At 45.9% G+C, this 18,795-nt stretch overlaps 1 protein-coding gene across 1 annotated transcript in view; it reads right to left on the reverse strand.

The window, feature by feature from the left end:
* The window catches only part of COL17A1 (collagen type XVII alpha 1 chain), a 39,555-nt gene that overhangs the window by 988 nt on the left and 19,772 nt on the right, over positions 1-18,795 (reverse strand). Inside the window, exons 21-56 of the mRNA XM_059851917.1 lie at positions 18,319-18,345; positions 17,770-17,832; positions 17,489-17,593; positions 16,929-16,991; positions 16,509-16,544; positions 16,313-16,366; positions 15,893-15,928; positions 15,657-15,692; positions 15,219-15,281; positions 14,831-14,866; positions 14,392-14,463; positions 14,013-14,039; positions 13,317-13,352; positions 12,773-12,808; positions 12,467-12,547; positions 11,760-11,795; positions 10,995-11,075; positions 9,721-9,774; positions 9,559-9,600; positions 8,805-8,867; positions 8,591-8,650; positions 8,069-8,095; positions 7,951-7,992; positions 7,744-7,800; positions 7,322-7,369; positions 6,570-6,683; positions 6,158-6,295; positions 5,491-5,574; positions 4,691-4,819; positions 3,519-3,608; positions 2,869-2,982; positions 2,456-2,608; positions 1,310-1,717; positions 981-1,121; positions 338-400; positions 40-111 (exon numbers count right to left, since the gene is read on the reverse strand). Of these exons, the coding sequence (XP_059707900.1) occupies positions 40-111; positions 338-400; positions 981-1,121; positions 1,310-1,717; positions 2,456-2,608; positions 2,869-2,982; positions 3,519-3,608; positions 4,691-4,819; positions 5,491-5,574; positions 6,158-6,295; positions 6,570-6,683; positions 7,322-7,369; positions 7,744-7,800; positions 7,951-7,992; positions 8,069-8,095; positions 8,591-8,650; positions 8,805-8,867; positions 9,559-9,600; positions 9,721-9,774; positions 10,995-11,075; positions 11,760-11,795; positions 12,467-12,547; positions 12,773-12,808; positions 13,317-13,352; positions 14,013-14,039; positions 14,392-14,463; positions 14,831-14,866; positions 15,219-15,281; positions 15,657-15,692; positions 15,893-15,928; positions 16,313-16,366; positions 16,509-16,544; positions 16,929-16,991; positions 17,489-17,593; positions 17,770-17,832; positions 18,319-18,345 (2,787 nt within the window). The remainder of the gene's footprint in view (positions 1-39; positions 112-337; positions 401-980; positions 1,122-1,309; positions 1,718-2,455; positions 2,609-2,868; positions 2,983-3,518; positions 3,609-4,690; positions 4,820-5,490; positions 5,575-6,157; positions 6,296-6,569; positions 6,684-7,321; positions 7,370-7,743; positions 7,801-7,950; positions 7,993-8,068; positions 8,096-8,590; positions 8,651-8,804; positions 8,868-9,558; positions 9,601-9,720; positions 9,775-10,994; positions 11,076-11,759; positions 11,796-12,466; positions 12,548-12,772; positions 12,809-13,316; positions 13,353-14,012; positions 14,040-14,391; positions 14,464-14,830; positions 14,867-15,218; positions 15,282-15,656; positions 15,693-15,892; positions 15,929-16,312; positions 16,367-16,508; positions 16,545-16,928; positions 16,992-17,488; positions 17,594-17,769; positions 17,833-18,318; positions 18,346-18,795) is intronic.

Genomic DNA, 18,795 nt, shown 5'->3' on the forward strand with positions numbered 1-18,795 from the left:
GTCAAACCCTGCTCTCCTGGGAATGGCAGGTGTTCCTACCTTTCTCTCCCTTCTCTCCTTTTGGTCCCCTGTGCCCGTGTCGTCCTGGTGGGCCCATTGGCCCAGGGTCACCTGAAGGAATGAGAAGACCAAGTTTACCCTTGAGCACAAGTGACCCACAGACAGGGACAGGCCAGGGGAAGGGACACCAAATCAGGACAATGTCTTGGCTGAGATCCTGAAGCTGCCACCTTCACTGTGACAGGGTGTGACCTCGAGCAGTGCTGTGACCTCTGTGGTCACAGTGCTGCTTCCTGGGCATGTCAAGACTGAAGAGGGAAAGGATTGCAACCCTTACCTTTGGGTCCACGATAACCCCTCTCTCCCTTTTCACCGGGTGGCCCCTGGACGGCACCATATGCTGGAGAGGGAAATGAAGGGGAGTGTGAATGAATGGAGAAACCACTGCCCGCTCAAGAGAAGCTGTGATTAACACTGGTAGGACATTTCTCTTGGTTAGATGGCATTAGACTGACAGCAAGGTTTCTAAACAGGGTTTTGGTACCAACACAGTACCAAGGACAGGTTGTGATGTTGTTTTACCAGCACTTTGTCACTCTCTCTGGGTGTCCTGGCTGTCACTAGGGCTGGAGCTGGCCCATGCTCAGGCTGGGGAATCTGAGAGCAGAGTGAGCAGCTGGCTCATGATTCTATACGTGTGCCAGCCCAGCCACGTTAAAACGAGCCATAGAGCTTGTAAGCCCAGAAGCCTTCAGGGTTTGGGATGAGTTTCCTACCAAGAGTGGGAAAAACTGATGTCCTTCCTAATGATAAGACTGCACCGCCCCAGCAAGCAAGGAAGGAGACGGAAAGACCACCCACCTTCAGCTCTGCACCTTGACTTTTGCAGTGTGCAAAAGTGAGAAGATCAGTAGGTCTGCGAGAGGCTGGGGAGATCTAATATGCATGAGCCAGAAATGCCAAACCAAAATGTCACTCACTTCTAAAGAAGTCCATGAGGTCTGCGGTGACATTGCCATAGGCTGCAAAGACCTTGCTGATGCCAGGGGGACCAGGAGGGCCTGGGGGACCTGCAGGTCCCTGTGCCGTGTAAGACATCAGGTCCTGGAGAATACCTCGGCCTGTGGAATTAAAGATGTCATTTGAAAGGAATTCTGGGAGAACTGTGGCTGCATGCTGAGGCAGAAGGTGTAAGGGAGAGGTGAAGGCAGCAGGAAGGAGAGGGAAGTGAACAGCGTAACCAGGCACAGGGGGTGTGGAGCTGTTGGCTGGGATAAGGAGGGTCAGGATGAGCAGGCATTGCACTCACTCTGCAGGCTCTCTGACACACGGAGTGCCAGCTCGTTGTAATCCAGGGAACCAGTGAAGGAGTTGCTGTAGGATCTGCTCGACCCTGCTGATCTGTGTGATTCCTCCTCTGTCAGCAGCCCATCGAAAGACCCAGCAGTGCCCATGGAGGCATCGTAAGTGCCATCGCTGCCCACTGAGGTGTGGTAAGAGGATCTGCTGCTCATGGAGCTGCCATACGAGCTGCCTGTGCCCAGTGAGCCCCCGTGGGAGCCCTCAGCACCAAGGGATCCTCCATGTAAGTGCTCAGAAGCTCGTAACCCTTGGTATGATGAAGACATAGACCCAGACACAAAGCCACTGTCTCCTTTGGGTCCTGGTGGTCCTGGGGGCCCAGGGGGTCCTGAGATGTAGCTTCGAACTTCATCACCTACAAAATACAAGGGGGGACACTGGGCTTGACAGAGATACCACCTGAATGAAGAATGGAGTGTGAAGTTCTGTCCCACCAACCATCAGGGACCCTCATCCAGTGCCATTTCTCAGGCAGCAGGCACATGTCAACCTTGAACTTCACAGATGGCAAGACACCCTCCTCCTTCCTACAATTGTGCCCAGTCTTTGGAACATGCCCAATGATTTTGCAAAAGACTGCACTCCTCAGACCAATTTCGGCACCTCTGCCAAAACAGCCATTCTGTGACCAATTTACTAAAACTGAGGTGTTTTTGAAAGCCTGCCCTGGACAACTTGCCAGGATGAGCTCAGAGCATTGGTGCTTAACAGCTAGCTCAGTGCCGCCTCCAACCCCTCCATTATCCATGGCTCTGTGGGCAGGTGTTTGCCATAGAAAATGCTTTTCCCATGGTAAAACTCTGCTGGTGACCTTCCTAGGGACCCATGTTCAGCACAGGCCAATTGTAACTACCCAGTGCTTGTCCCTGTTGTCTCACAACACAGACTTTGGCTGGCAGTTGGACTGAGAGGAGGAAAGCCTACAGGGTGCAGCACATTCCTGTAGACCTGGCTGTAGAGGGAAGGTATTGCTGTAGCCCCAGTTCAAGGAAGGCTCCTACAGGAATGTCTCAGCTGCAGCAGAGCCAGTCACCTACACAAGGTAAAGCATATCTTGGGATGTGTGCAGGAAGGATGGATGGTGTTCCCTTACTCTTCAGGTACTGGATCAGCTCACTCCTGAACTCGTCGCTGTTGGTGATGTCAGCATAGGACAGGAGGCCAGTTCCAGAGAAACCTGGTGGTCCTGGAGGGCCAGGAGGGCCAGGTGGGCCCCGGACTCCAGAAAGGGAAGAGTATCCAACATCTTGAGACAGGGAAAGAATTATTTTTCATCAGTGAGAGGATAAGGAAATTTCACATAACGGTCATGATCTTGAAAGTTTAAAGGCTCCAACCCCAACTTCCATCCCTTTACAGACAACACTGACAAATTATTTTCTTAATACAGTGACTTTGTTTCCAGGGGCAGTCACATCCCTGCTAAACTGAATCTCAGCCTCAAGTCCCCCTTGCATCTAAAAACAGAATGACCCTGGCCAGCTGTGAGAAACATAAGTGCTTTACTTTGAAGGTAGGCAGAGAAGTCCTCCAGAGAGGTGCCTGGTGATCCAGGGATCCCTGGAGGTCCTGGGGGGCCTGCAGGACCAGGGGGCCCAACAACACCACTGAATTCAGAGTCTGTAAGACACAAGGGAAGAAAAGAAGTCACTCAAACAACCACAACCCTAATGAATGTTCTTTGACAATATAAGTTATACCAGATACAGCCAAGTGGAAAGCTATTTTTCTCTCTAGTACTTCCTGGTGTAGCTTACTTGGTGTACCTCACTTCCTGCATGTAGATGTCACATTGGACAGTCAGGTGATTCCAAAAAGAATAAAGTCCCTATTTTTAAAATATGCTTTTAAAGAGGCATAAGAAATTACGCCTTTAAGCTTCAGAGTTTGGATACAACAAAGGGCTCCTTCATGCCCATCTCCAAGACAGCCCCACTGCTGTTGCTCCCCACAGGAACATGGTGATCCAGCTGCAGCCCCCTGTGGAGTGTGCAGGTGCCAGCAGAGGCCTGCAGTGCTGCTAAGGACAAAGGACCATCAGAGGGTTGGTTATTTGTGATGATAGGCCAAAAGGGAAATTCTGTGACTAAGGCCATAAAAAAAGATCCTGGGGGCACATAGAGCCCCATGGCAGGGGAGTGAAGAAGTTGGCTTACTTCGCAGGTACGCTGTCAGGTCACTGTAAGATATGCCAGGTGACCCTGGAGGCCCAGGTGGTCCAGGCAGTCCAATGCTCATCCCAGAACCTGCAAAATCCAACAGATCCACATTATCAGAACAGGCTGTTACAGTGTGAGCAGACAGGCCGCAGGGCTTGTTCACAGGCAATGCAGGAGGGGCTCCTTCAGAGTACAATGTCCTCATCAGCAGGCTGTGCCAGGAGCCAGAGCTCAAACCTTGTTCTGGACTTCTGACTTTGCCCTGACAATCCCAAGGACACCCACAAACAGGCCGGCAGCAGGCTTCTACTCCTGGCAAAAGCTCTGCACCTCATGAACCTGTTACATGATGGGGGCACCCCCGGACTTGCAGTTCAGCTGCAACCCACAGGCTGATGCATGTGCTGCTCTCCCTGTGTCTGCAGCTCTAGGGCAACTCTCTGCACTTTGTGATTTCTGTTAATGAAATATCCCTGCCGACAAAATGCAACTGTCCTGCCTGAGCCATTGGAGTGCTGCCATTATACTGCAGTTTCCTGCTGGAAATTCCCTCCATCTTAGGAGCACTCCACTAGTGACATCTGGTCTCAAAGAGCAGTTCAGAGAAACTGAGCATGGAGCAGGTTGTGTTTTTAAGCAGACAGTTGCAGATATCAGGATTAGGCATTTTAGCACTGCTGCTGGGATGCTCAAAAAGTCCTCTCTGTCAAACAGTTCTTATATGCCATATCACCCCTTTACAGATGGGAAAATGAAGCAGAGACATAGAAAATTTTTCAGCTAACTTCTAAGAGTTTGTTGCCTGAGCTGCCTTGACACAGACTGGGCACAGACCAACTCTTTCACAAAGAAATTTATCCTGACCACAGAGATAAAGGTTAGAAAGGCTCTTAAAGGTGTTGATGGGACTTCTAAGATGGCTAAGATGAAATTTTGTTCCTAAGCTCAATTTTTAACAAAGAAAGGATTCATTACTAGTCTGTCAGTGGTATCTTAGCTACAGGGTATCTTTGTTCTCTTCCAAGTCTCCCACAGTCTCTGTGAGGAGGTCTCTGTACACAAGGATTCACACAATTAGCACTGGAATAATTTCTACTGACTTGACAGCATGAGCTTTGTGCTGGGTTCCCAAAGGAACAGAGGGAAACACACACTAATAAAGCCATTACTTGACAAGTAGCTGATAAACCTCCTGGTCAGCTCATCATAATCCAGTGACAGAGACATTCCATCTCCCCCTGGCCCAGGAGGTCCCGGTGGGCCCTGAGGTCCAATGAGATACTGACGAATTTCTTCTCCTAGAAATGAAAAAAAGCATCTTTTCAGGCTGTCCAGCTGCTGCACAGACACCAAGTGTGAGGAGTTCCCAGCCTGTGAGCTGAGCCCCCTCCACCGAGGAAACCATCAAAACCTATGGATGCAAAGCTCCTTTCCTCCCTCTTTTCTGAGTGAATTGTCCTGTATATGGTGCCAGAAACATTTGTGACAAGGCTGGGAACCTCCTATAATAAGGGTATGAGGAGGATGAGATTTGGATGGCTTAAGGGACTTCCCTGTGGTCTGTTTTTTTCAGGACACCCTGGACAACTTCTTGGGTAAAGGAAATAAAAAGCAGCTCAGCTGGGAAAGACCATGCTGAGCTTTGTGACACTTGGGAGCCATTTGGAGCACAGCGCCGGCCAGCAAAACCATTACCTTCAGGGACAGCCAAATGACAACCTGGAGATTTACCTGTTGGCCCACAGTAACAGCGTGTATAAAAAAGAACTCAGAGTTGGGGATCCCCTTCACCTTAAGAACAACAACATAGCAAGGCTATGGGAGGAACACTGAGAGTGGAGGAGCTGGAAAGTAGAACACACTGAAGCAGCTACAGGTAACTCCAGTTGCACACTGGAGACTGGAAGGGAAAGAGAGATCTCCAGGATGCTTTACCCTCAATCCCATGTTTCCCTTGAGGGTCACTTACTTTGCAGCAAGTCCAGAAGTTCTTGGTACAAAATGGATGTAGTGGATACAGAGCTAGAAAATGACTCGTAGCGACCTGAAGAGCCTGTGGGAATGAAAAGGTTTTACATGAGCCAGTACGAGACAGAAGATGAGGGGGGGTCAGGAAGGAACAAAGGGCAGATAAATTAATTAACTGGTAGAATGGCCTTCTCACGCCCCCAGCTGTGAAACAGTTGCTATCTCATACATCCTGGTCATCACACACAGCTGTGTGCTCTGGGCATTTCTGGTTCATATTCCAGGCTATTTCCAAAAGCTCTGGGGATTTCAACTACTTTAGGAAGGCTCCAAGCACACAAGACAATCCCCAAATACTTGATACCACATATACTAAATAAAGCCATCTCTGTTTGGGGTCTTTTGGGTCAAAGAGTCTAACAGCAAATGTTTAATATAAGACTTTTCAAACAGCAGCAACTGCTAGTTAATCTAAACATTAAAAAAGGACAAGGCTCAGAGGACACCTCAGCTGTGTAGAGTCTTGGGCCTAGACTGCTGAAGATGAATAACCTGGTTGGGGTGCTGCTATTTAAAAACTTGTTTCTCCTCTGGTCTCACCTCCCAGGTGCTGCACAAGCTCAGCTGAGGGCATGACTTAGTACAGAGTTTACCAACAGGGTGCTTACTTGTCATATAGCTCATGACACGGGTAGCCAGCTCTGCATAATCCAAGGTCATCCCATCTGCAGTGGTGATGAGTCCAGGTGGGCCTGGAGGGCCTGGTGGGCCTTGGGCACCAGTGAAATAATGTCTGATGCTGTCACCTATGTGGAAAGCCCAAGATATGCCCACATAACTAAGAGGGAAGACTGACCATATGCACAATTACCAGGCCCTCTTCCTCTGACAAAGAGCAGGACAACAGAAGGACAGTTCTACAGAAGCCACAGTGGACAACAGCACTTCACAGTATTCAACAGAAATAAGCCCAGAGTAGCAGGGCTGCTGTTTCTAATAGAACAGGGACAAGGCCCTAGGGAACAAAAGAGAAATAGGCATGAAACTGCTGACCCACAGCAAAAATCTCATTTTACTCACTCTTCAGGTAGTCAGTCACATACTGCTGAATCTCTTGAGATGAACCTCCACTTGGGCCAGGAGGACCAGGTGGTCCAGGAGGTCCTGGGGGTCCCTGAATTTGTCTGGATCCACCTACAGAAAGCATTGTAAGGACGAGTGTTTTTGGCACAGTTGCATTAGACTAAGTGATAGTAAAGTGTACTTGCATTAAGCCCTTCCCACAGGCCTGGAAAGACCTTTGGAAATGGAATATGGAGGAGCTCCCCCTGTATCTTTAAACACAGTCTGAGCATGGGATATTTGGCAGTATAATGTCTTCAATTAATTCAGCATCTTATAATTCAGCCTGTGCAGGGCTGAGTCCAGAGACATTCCCGGCTTTGTACAGGCAGGCCTGGTGGGTTTGTGCACTAGAGTGCAGTGCTGTGCAGATTATAGATAGAGATCATAGAGCTCAAGCTCATTAGTCTAACATCACTGCCCTGCTGCTCCCAATCCCAGTCAGCCTGGGCAGCACCAGTTCAAGAACCTGTCCACATAGAGGGAAAACTCTGGCTTAAAGGATACCCAGTAAGTTGGAAAAAGAAAACTGTCAATTCTTAAATTTTCTGATTTAAGGCAAGCTTTGCAAAAAGGGGTTTTGAACTGAAATCCCATCAGCATTAGGTTAGCGCCCACACTGGTAAAAGTCAAAGGAACTTTATCAAAGCCTCTACCAGGATATCATCATTCCTTCTTAATATCAGAGCAATGATGGTCTGGCCTCTTACCTCGAGATGCTCCTGGGATGCCAGGTGCACCTGGGACACCGGCATCACCTGAAAAAGAGTGAGGGAGACAGACACTTGTAATGGGTGTGACTACATGTTGCATAGTTGGTCATGTGAAACAGTTGAGCTTCATGTTGTCAGAGAAGCAACTACCCAGCCCTTGCAACGAGTGTCTTGAAATGCCAGCTTGTTGGGAAAGAGCATAAGGATGAGGCCATGGCAGCTTTCCTGAGCCTTCTGTGACCTGGTCAAGTGCCTTGTGCTCACAGCAATTCTATTGCTGTGGTCCTGCTTTGCCTGAAAAAGCAGGGGTGAGCACCGCTCTAGCTCCCAAAGGACTGGGTTGCTCCATCCTTTAGTCTCAACCATGTTTGGATGTGTGAGGCCATCCCCAATAAAAGAAAGAAGATTTTTAACTTCACCTTTTGGTCCAGGTGGGCCAGGTGGGCCTGGGGGTCCCTGGATGGTGACTCTTTCACCTGCCAGTTGCAGAAAGAGTGTCAGAGATTCACAGGAATAAAGTATGTAGACAAAATCCTAGCTCTACTAAAATTAAGTTAGCAGGATTTTGGCCTGATTTCAGCCCAGGGACAATGAATTCAAAGGAGGAGAAGGGGGCACAGACTAACCGTGGGAGGAGAATGCTGAAAGGCCAGGATCACCCGGTTCTCCTGCATGAAACACAGAAATGAAGGACCACTCATACACCCAGGCAAGCTGCCCTGAAACCCACTGATATCTCCTTACCTGTGAATCCCCGTGGACCTCGTTCACCTGTGCACAGGGAAGCAGAGGAACAGTGTTAGGATTTGCTTTATTCTCATCAGCAACATCCCAGCCCACACTGCAGCATATCATCTTGGCCTTCAATTTGTAGGGGAGAAATGGGTAAAGGGAGCACATTTTCCTGCCAGCTGATAATTGAGCTACACTTCACAGGCCACTCCCTTGCAATGATCTAGTCCACAGCACATTTTGCAAAAAGGCTGTCCCCTTCAATGGCAAATCTGAAGTTCTGAATATTCTTGAGGATAATGGGCTTGCAAAGTTGGGATCTGAATACAGTGACTGCCTTTACACTTGTACTGGAGGCTAATAAATTTCTTTGACAAAGACTGACTTGTTTTACAGCAGACAGGAGTCCTACCTAGTGACAACTGTGCTAGCTTTCTTATAGACAGTGAATTTCTGCTCCTAAGCCCTTTCTTCTTTTCAGTCTAAGGTGCTAAATCCCTCTAGCACTTTTGTAAGGCAACATGATATACCTACCTTGGTCTCCCTTCGGGCCTGGTGGTCCTGGTGGACCTGGTGGGCCTGTGAAGAATGCTTCTGCAATTCAAACAAAGAGATTTCTTCATGACATCCAACAGAACATGAAACAAGGTTTCTCTGGCTCCACTTGGTCCTAGCCATTTATGTGCTCTCTGGAACCCCAGCAGAACATTCCCAGGACCAGATGACGGAATGAGTGGCAAGAACCTACCTGAGGTGGACATGGATGATCCTGGTCTCCCTGGTGGGCCTGGAGGTCCTGGCAATCCTTCTCCTAGGGAAAAGGGACACAGAAAGACTTCAGGAAGGATCAGCCTCAGCAGTGTAAGTAAATTAATATAAGAGATGCTACATCTCCAGCCACAGCCTTAGCTTGAGTATTTCCCAGTGTAGGCCCTTATCACTGTTTCCTTCACATCCTTCTTACATCTATCCTTGTAGTTACTTTTCACTATCAGTTACTACCACAGCAGAAAAGGACAGAGAAACTCCTTTCTTTGTGGTACTGGGTGCCTATCCCATCACACACCTAACCTGCTCCCTTCTCCTACTGAGCAGAGAACAAGGAATGGGGTTCTGCTCCTGTCACACATCCTCCCACACCTTCTCTGTTCTGGCTGTGTTACAGGATGGGGCATGGGGATATGTTCCCCATGATAAGAACCTCCCCATGTGTTTGCAGCTGAAAGTTAAGGCTTGAGAAGTAAGAAGTAAATATGGAATTGAATGGAGTTACTTCCTTTGGCAACTTGAAAACTTTGAGTGTCTTCCCAAAAGGTATGGCTTTTTCTAATTAATACTCTGGCTAGAACCCTCTGCAAAAGAAAACATTCTTTGCTGGCAGCATCTTGCTTGAGTGAAACTGTATTGATAGAAACCCACTATGTGAGATTCTGCTTCCAGCCCTAGGCCTTGGGAAAAAACCTACCACTTTCCAGTTGGGTTTCAGAAGAACAAGCTCTCACCTGGGGGACCACGAGGTCCAGGGGGTCCCTGCACAGATTCACCTGATGACAAATGCAACAGGGGTATTAGGGAACATTTACACAGCAAATTGCATGGCTCAGAAACGTGCCATGTTGTGTCAGCATTCCTTGCTTAGGGGCTGAGCCCTGTATGTTACACACCTGGTGGTCCAGGGGGACCTGGTGGTCCTGCTCGCCCTTGTAAATCTCCCAGCACTGTGCAAAAGAAAAACACAAACAAGGGAAATTGTTGCTATGGAGCAACTGCTGCTATGCAAACTGTCAATATATTGCTGCTAGAAGCTCTTACAATCAAACATGGACAAAGATGGGACCTGGGTGACCTAAGCCCAAGATGAAGCAGAAGATGGAGAGGAGAGATGTGTTTGGTTAGGACATGAAGCAAAATACAGCTCTGAGCAGGATATTGGAAACAGGGAGGAGAGTAATGGTTGTTGAAAGAGCAAAGAACTCAAAGGCTAAAGAAGGAGGGAAAGAACTTCAAGGAGAGGAAAGATTCTTTAAAAGAGGCAAGTTTTGGGAGGAGAACATAACACAGACGTTGTTTAACAAGCAGCTGCACTGTGTTATCTGATTGTACTATGTGATGTACCCTCATCTCCAAGCTGAGGCACAAACTCAAAGTTCAGTGATGCTGTGATCCAGGGCACCTGAATGGGGAACTGGACAGTACTGAAGCATGGTCTGAATCTACATGGCCCCATTCGGATGGTGATCAGGCAAGGATCATTTATAATTTTATGCCCTCTTCTACCTTGCTGCAAACTTGCAGAGGTCTCAGATCCTAGGAATAGCAACTCTAAGTGCATTACACATCTTTGTGTAATGCAAAACAGTGTTGCACAGAGCAAGCACTTTTCTTGGGATGTTGTTAAACCATTCTGTTCAGCTCCACTTATTTTCATCTTAAAATTTTAAAATTTTTACAAAATGTTACATTTTTTTTTTTATCTTAAATTTATTTGCTCCTGTGTGAATTCATCCTTTAATTTGAAGAGAGATTATTTCTGTTGCTTAGATTAACATGCCTTTTCAAACTGGTTCTTGTCTTACAGATGGCTCCATGCTCATATTGCACAGGGAACTGCCCTGTGTGAACTCAGTGTCTGGAAGCTCTCAGCTCTGTGAATATCTCCCCTGTTAGTGGCTGCTCACCAGCCACCATTCCTCAGCTTCCCTCTCTGTGATGTGGGCCTGATGCCCTTTGCCTCCTTTTGAAAGTAGTTTAGGATGCACAGATGAGGAGGAAAGAAGAGGTAGCTGGCATTGCAGACACACCACCACACACACACACACATGCTTGCTCCATGTCACATTGAGAAGAAAGTGTTAGGGGCATCTCCTGGTAGCTGTGAGCAGGCCTTGAAGCTCTGACAGATCTCCAGGCAAAGGAGTGGAAAGGCAGGGCCACTTACTTTGAGATGCTAATGATGAGACTTCTGTTCTTATGGTTTCTATCACAGCTTCACCTGGGGATCCTTTCTCACCCCGTGGACCTTTTTCCAGTAAAAAAAAAAAAAAAAAAGAATCAGAGAAAGGGAGTTATGTAACTGAGAGAGGGTGGCCTATTCTGACAAGAGGTTCAGACTTTTCTTATGAGAACTGGAAGCATGAACTCAGTCCCCAGATCTGAGGGACACTGCATTCAAGTGTGGAAATTATGCCCAGTTTGTTCTAACAGGATCATAGGAAACCAGCTAAGAAAGGTTCTTAGGGGTCAGCCCTTTCTAAGAGATGTCTGCCCAACTGGCAGGGCTTTCACAGTGACATTAATCCCAATTTGGCTCTAGTTTGTTCTCCTGCCTTTCAAAATGGCAGGAGGTATCCAGCTGGGCTATATACCCTATCACAGAAAGGCAACAGCACTTGAGGAGTGCCTTAGAAATACCAGCCTTCAGGAAAAATAGCATAAGAAAAAAAAGACATTTGCAGCATCTACATTACACTGGCTCTTATCACCCTCTTAACACCCTTCTTCTTCCCCTGGGAAAACAAAAAATTATAAAAATTCTTTACTAGATTAATTAAACCAAATAGTGCAACAAAATGAACTGAAAGGAAGAAATCTGTGAACAAAAGGGAGAGGGAATGTGCCAAGGGCTTAGAGAATTAGAAACAAAGAAAAACTAATGAATTCCTTTCTCTTAAGAAGCATAATCAAAACTGAAGGAAAATGGTACCTTGCTGTCCAGGGAGACCAGCTGGCCCAACAGGACCTAGTTTCAAAGGAAAAAAACCCAAATTTCATTAGATTTTACTGGCTGTATTTTACAGTAGCAGAAAATAATTAACAGGACTTTTATAAGAACTGAGACTATGAAAAATGTATTTTCTACATAAACAAATGAAATTGCTATGGGGTATGAATTAATCAATGCCCCATATATTACTTGAATTTCCATCCTGTGGCAATTAAAATGCTTGGTGCCTTTTGGACTGGGGAAATAACCAGAATGCCACTGACCACAAGAGAAAAGGAATGCAAAAGGCCTAACCCTCCTCTCACATTCCATACTGCAACTGAGACTGCCTCTGCCGAATCAGCTCCAGGACTAGCTCCAGGCACAGAAGTGCCATGAGAATCAGGGCTCAGGAACTCTGCTGCCTGACAGCAGCATGCTGGAGGGCAGTGTCTGACTGGACAGAGGAGTCTGAGGCCAGATCTCATGCACAGCCAGTGTGTGTGTGTGAGAAAGATTTACAGATGCTTGAGTGGGAGTTCTGCTGCCTTGAGTTCAAAGCTGAGGCTGAAAAACAAGACCTTCCTAATTTCATCAACAGTGCTGGGAAAGGGATTAGATACAAGCCTACCTTCCTGAGCAGTGAAAGAGCTTGATGGTAGTCCCTGGATTTGACCTATTACTACTTTGTACTCATCAGTACTCACCTGGAACACCTGGAGGACCAGTGGGGCCAGGTGGGCCTGGGGGCCCTGGTGGGCCTGGGAGAGTAATAGTTGATGAACCCTCTGAAAAACAAACACATAGATTTGCACACACTTATATTCACACATCTAGTGAATGTGTAAAAATCTATGCTTAAGGAATGCCACATCTACGGCATATATATTCTCCCAGCACAGGGAGCCCCAGTACAGGTCTGACATACAGTCAAGATGAATTGAGGAGGTGCAAAAAGGCCCCAGAGAAAACCCTCCTAAATCAGAAGTATGACCCCTCACAGCACTACATACCAGCACTTATGACTCTTCCTGGAGCTCCAGGTTCTCCTAGGAAAACAAAGGTACAAAAGTTGAGCTTCTTTTTAGGGGGGTAACACTGTACTATTAAGCATGTAGTTTCTGTTCTTTCTGCCCTTGATCTCGTCAGAAAAGTCACAGCATTAGAAGGTCAGGGGGGAAGCAAGAGAGCTGTGCTAATCCAGAGAAGCACTCTGATCTGCTTTCCAAGCACTACATCTGCCAGCATAGGCAGATGATTTAGCTGAGGCAGGCACACAGCTTCCACTGCAGTCACCAGGCATCTTATGCTCCGGGCAGAACCGGGCTTCAGAGCTTTGCTCAGAGGAGAGCTGCCATGCCAAGTCCCTCAGCAGATGTCCCCACTGCCCTCCGTGTATGTTCAGGGAAGCTTTGCCTACCGTGCTTCTCAAACCTTCCCTTCCCAAAGCCACTAGATGCCACTGTTGATCCAGGGACTGCTCAGTGGAGCTGCTAATCCTTGCTAAAATAAAATCTTCAGAGAGAAAATGAGCATTAGGGAAGAAACAAAACTCACCTTTAGCCCCTGGTCGGCCTGGGTTGCCTGGAAGTCCTGATACGAGGTAGACAAACAATTTAAAATAGTTAGTGCACATATTGTTTCCTGTATGTTTTTCAGGTACCCCAGCTGTTTAACTTGTGAGTTTATAGAAGGAGCTTCCTACTCAAGACCCCAGCTTTCAGCCTTTATGAGCAGGTCCCTAAGGACTTTATAAGCCAGTGGAGGAACAGACTGAGCTGGCTGTGTCTTTGGGCTTTCCTGGTCCCACTGCTCCCTGGATGATGACACTGCTTCACAGATAGGTACTGCTTCTTCTAGGTACTGCTACCTGTCCCAAGGCTCTTGGATGAATTCCCTGTTGAACTGTCCCCCCCAACCCACCTCTGCTTACAGATGTCACATCCTCTGTTTACATCTCTATTGCTACATCCTCTCCCTTCTGTTTCTGATGCTGACTAGAAGGACTTTTCAGTGATGCACTGGGAACTGAAATGTTATGTTTTGGGAAAAGGCAAAATTTCAACACTCAAAAGCCTTTCATTGCTCAAAAATCACACATCTTGCACAAAGCCTGTCTCAAAAGCCAAAGGAGGTGTGGAAACTTTGGTATATCACTTTGGAAACCCTGAGTACCACAGAGGGAAAATTATAATGGTTTTTGAACCCATATTAAAGTGTGTCGTTGATACATTGGAATATGGAAAAGCCTACCTGGTGGTCCTTGGGGTCCTGTAAGACCTGTCAGAAAAAGGCAAAAACTCTTAAGATGTCTGAAAATTTTCATGTGGGAAAAGGACAAATAGGGAGAAAAAGATTCCATTTATGTGAAATTATAGCACACAATTCTCAAAGTGGTAGAAACTGGCCTAGCAACTGGTATGTAAATCAGCTCATAGCAGCTGATGTTTGCACTGTGGGCAATTTTGGGATCATAAAGGGTCCAAATTCTCCATGTATTTTCCTTTCATCACCACCTTAAGAATACAGAGATCCTCTGCCAGACTTAAATTAAATTAAGACTGGAAATCGACAAATACATCCGCGTTCCTGACTGAGCAAAAAGCATTTTTGTTCTCTCTAATGCTTTTACCTGGCTCTCCAGCATCTCCAGTGGGTCCTGGAGGGCCTCTGGCACCTGGCATTCCCGTAAGACCTGGTTCACCTAGGGATATAATCACCATTAATGAGACAAAAGTCACTGACATACAATCTACCAATCCATTCAAGCCTGGCTGTCCTGCAGCACTTTCTACCTATTGTATTCTCACAGCCAAGTGGCCATCTCCAACATCAGTGTCTGGGAGGGGAACATCAATGACAGAAGAGCTCTGTAGAGAGGTAACTCTGTCACAAGTTTACAGCCTGCTCCACTATATGTCCAAGTTCCATGTTTACAGGTTGACTCTACAGTTCTTAGACAGAAGATCCCAGAACATGAATCTGCTGCCATCTTTCTCCCACCCCTTTTAAAAATCAACTCCTACCAAATCAGAAAGTACCTGCACTACTACCTCAAAGGAAGCCCTTACCTTTTTCACCTGGCTGTCCATCACGACCAGCTTGTCCTGTTCAAAGAAAGAGATTGTCAGGGACTTCTGAAACAGTACCACAGTTATCCTCTCTTTCTCCAAAGTGGAGCACAGCCCTAACCCGAAGAGTGGCTTTTCTACACATTGTATCTGAAAGAAACCTTGGTTGCTGTTACTGAAGTTCCAGGAAGCATTCATTCAAAACTTAACTGTAGGACATTTTTTTCTGAGTGTACAGACTAATCACAGCTGTCTAAAGGTAAGACCTAGGATCATAAAAAGCATGATTCCACTCCCATCTTGTTTCCTTGTCTGTGCTCACAGAAACACAATCTGGGTGGCAATGACATTGCCTCCCATATAAATACAGCTGCTTTCTTGGACCCACCTGCAGGTCCTTTAGCCCCTGGCTCTCCTGGAGGTCCAGGTATTCCTCTTGAGCCCTGTTCACCTGTAGCAAAATAGTATGAAAATGAAACAAACAACTCTTGGACAATTCCGTCAGCAATATTTGCTGCTTTGCAACTGAAAACCAGCATTGACAAGATGTTCAGGCCTCATGATTCACAACTGTCTCCGGGCATTAGAAATGCTCAAATGATGTGAATATAGGGCATGTGAGGGACAATTTTCCTAAAGCTAAATACAAAGATTGTTACCAAGATTACTGGAATCAAGAATGGGATCTATTTGTTAATAATTTTGGTGCAAAAATAAAACTCCTATAACCAGTAACATCATTATAGTGCTTCAGACAGCTAACTGGGATTGCCTGGGCTATAATTTTATTAGGTTGGCTGTTACTCCAGTATTTCAATCCACTGACCTGTCATTCCACGAGAACCCTTCTCACCCTGATCACCTGTGGAAGAAAAAAGGGACAAATTCTGTGAGACTGATTCATTGTAAAATGTTTCCATCAGAGAAAATAAAGACTGCTTTCTGACAGGAGCACAGAAGAAGAGGCCAAAGAGGGATAAGGATAAAACCCATGGACAGTATCCATATCTAAAGAAATCTAAAGAAAATAACCACAAAAGAATACCTAATTGGTTAACATACCTTTGGGTCCAGGGGGTCCACTGGCTCCTTTTTCACCTGAAAGAGATATGGATGATTGAACAATTGTAGTAACAAATCATAAGGGAAAGGCATTTAATGCATCAAAAAAAATACTAGGGAAATACAGATTCTGTGTTACCAGACAAACTCAAACTGGAAATTCTTTTCCTTTAACACAGCTCCATCCACACAACTGTTTTTCCTCTCATAGACTACTATATTACCTCTGTGTCTCCTGCATTTATCAATATTTGCTAGCAGTCACTGACTAAGTTTTGGTTTGCCTCCCTTTTTTTCAGTCTTATGCTTTTCTTTGCCCATAGAAACAAAATGTGACATGGTCAGACCACATGCTCAGAGCAGTGCTAGAAAAGCACCTCAGCTAGTGCTGCTTCAATTACCGGGGGAAGAGAAAGTTACCTTTAGCACCTGGGAGTCCTGCTTCACCTCTAAATCCTTGTAGGCCAGGAGGACCTGCAGAAAAATGAGACGGGGGGTTTTCATTCATCCCACTCACCACAATGCATCACTGAAGCAGAAAAACTATGAGAAGCTGTCACTCTGTTTTTATTCTTCCTAGTCTCTAGATGCCACAGCAAAAGAATATAGCACTTACCTGGAGGACCTTGTGGGCCTGGGGAACCCATCAGACCTGTAAGGAAAACGGATTTTCTTTTAGTAACTCCACAATTAGAAAACGATCAAATTGCTTTCAGCTTGCCCAACAGCATCCACAACCCAATAGGTGTTTAGTGGATTGAAGTTCCCCAGTCACTAGAAGAATTTGCATTACTGGCATCCTCAAAAACAGGACAACAAATTTTGAGAACTTAGTCCTTGGGACATTGAGGAAATGTTTTCCACGTAAGTAGAGACCCAAGCCATCTATCTCAGCTGAGATGCTGGGATATGTGCTTCAGATCATTAGTTCACTTTTCTGGTTACTGCAGAGCAACACAAGTGAAATGGGACAGCTGGGGTGCCCATTTACTCCTAACCTATCTGTTAGGTGTTCTCTCTCCATCTTCACATTTACCTTTTAGTCCAGTAGAACCTGGGGGTCCTGGTGGCCCTGGAGGACCTGGCTCACCAACAGCACCTGCAAAATAAGAGCATGAATAGACACAGTAGAATACAGCCATGATCCCATTTTTCCATTATTCCATCTACTGTTATTCTTTTTCTGGTAAGTGTCATGAATAATCTGCTCATCAGTTCAAAATGCCCAAATAGATATGCACTATCCAAGAAAAGAATATGAGCTCACTGGGCTTTAGCAAGACGAATTCCCTGGCTTTGATGATCTGGATAACAGGGAAGAAGGTAACCTTGATAATGAAGTGATTTTGGTTTTGTCAGACTCAAACTTGACGGTAAGATCTGGGAAACCAAAGCAATCCTTGTTTACCCATTATAAGTCTGCCAAAAAAAAAATCCTTAAGGCCATATTAATTTGTGCTGGGAAATGTACAGATATGAAATCTGGATTTGAATAGTGAAATCAGATTTTATCACTGAGGTGTTCTATTAATCAGGACCAAACTCTTGCTTTTGTCCATCTCTGTTTTATCCAACAACAAGACACCTGGTTCCTACCTCTGTCTCCTTTTTCTCCAAATCCAGGTGGTCCTGGCTCCCCTCGAGGCCCTGGTATCCCTTCTCTACCTCTTTGTCCCATGGGACCTTCCATGCCAGGATCACCTACAGGAAACAAATGCCTTGTAAAACCAGGTGTCTGTGGGAGGGAGGCCTTAGGCAAAAGGATCCATGGCCAGCTCCACCGGGGAAGGCAATGATCACACCAGCCAGGTGTCTGTATTCCTGAGCCATGTGTCAGTCAGTTGTGAATGACTCACAGCACTGACAGAGATGCTCACCCATGCTTCCCTTCTGGCCTTTTGGTCCTTCTGGTCCTGCATGCCCAATTGGACCAGGAATGCCTGGAAAGAAAACACAGTAAGCGTTCAGAGTTCTTGACTATGTACCATAAAATAATAACATGCAACTTAGGGAAATCTCAAGCCTGGCGAGAATAATTCGATGGTGTAAATAATATATTACTCATAAAGTGGGTACTTTATCTCTTTAGAAGAACACAATACATATAAAAGCACAGGAAAGCTGAACCAAGTATTTATGCAGCTGTAGGACTCTTCCAGTGCTAGACTAGAATTTTCACAAATTCAGCATGTCTATCCAAGGGGAAGTCTGGCCAAGGCTTTGCTTGTAACCAAGTCTCTGAGCTATGTCTGTAGCTCAGCACCAAAGTATTAATCAAGTGACTTAATCTATACTAAATATTGACTCTTCAGAGAATCACCTTGAGCTAAGTTCAAGGAATTTTGCACGACAGTGCAGAATTTGTTCTAGCCCACAGTAATGTAAATAAATGTCCTCCCTTACAGGGGATTTGAATTATTGCCCACCTGGGACACCAGGAAGTCCTCGATCACCTGTAGACAGAAACAAAGAGACAGTCAGTGGGGAATTCTTCTCAGTAAGTCTTCTCTTTTTGTCACTTTGGCTAACCCTCACCCTCATAAAAAGAAGTTTATGTTCCTGAAATATTTACAAGTTCTAGTGTCTCCTGCAATTGTCTCCCTTGTATTTATGCAAATAATTGAATTGTTCACACCATGCAAAACCCTCTGGGCACTGAATCACTCTGTGATTAAACCACGTAGAGCCTGGTTTCAGGAATGACTTTCGTCCAGGCAAAAGGAGCTTCTAGATTCAAAGCGAGATCTGTTATCTCTTCTACTATGAACTCTAAAATTTTCTTTGACCATAAAACAGGAGAAAACCCCCAACCTTCATAACAATATCTGAACTAACAGATAAATGGCATCAGCTTCTCCAAATTCTGGAGTAACAAAAAAAACATTTGCTACCCAGGCCCTACG

The sequence above is a fragment of the Haemorhous mexicanus genome, chromosome 7 (assembly GCF_027477595.1).
Source record: "Haemorhous mexicanus isolate bHaeMex1 chromosome 7, bHaeMex1.pri, whole genome shotgun sequence".
Taxonomy (NCBI): Eukaryota; Metazoa; Chordata; class Aves; order Passeriformes; family Fringillidae; genus Haemorhous; species Haemorhous mexicanus.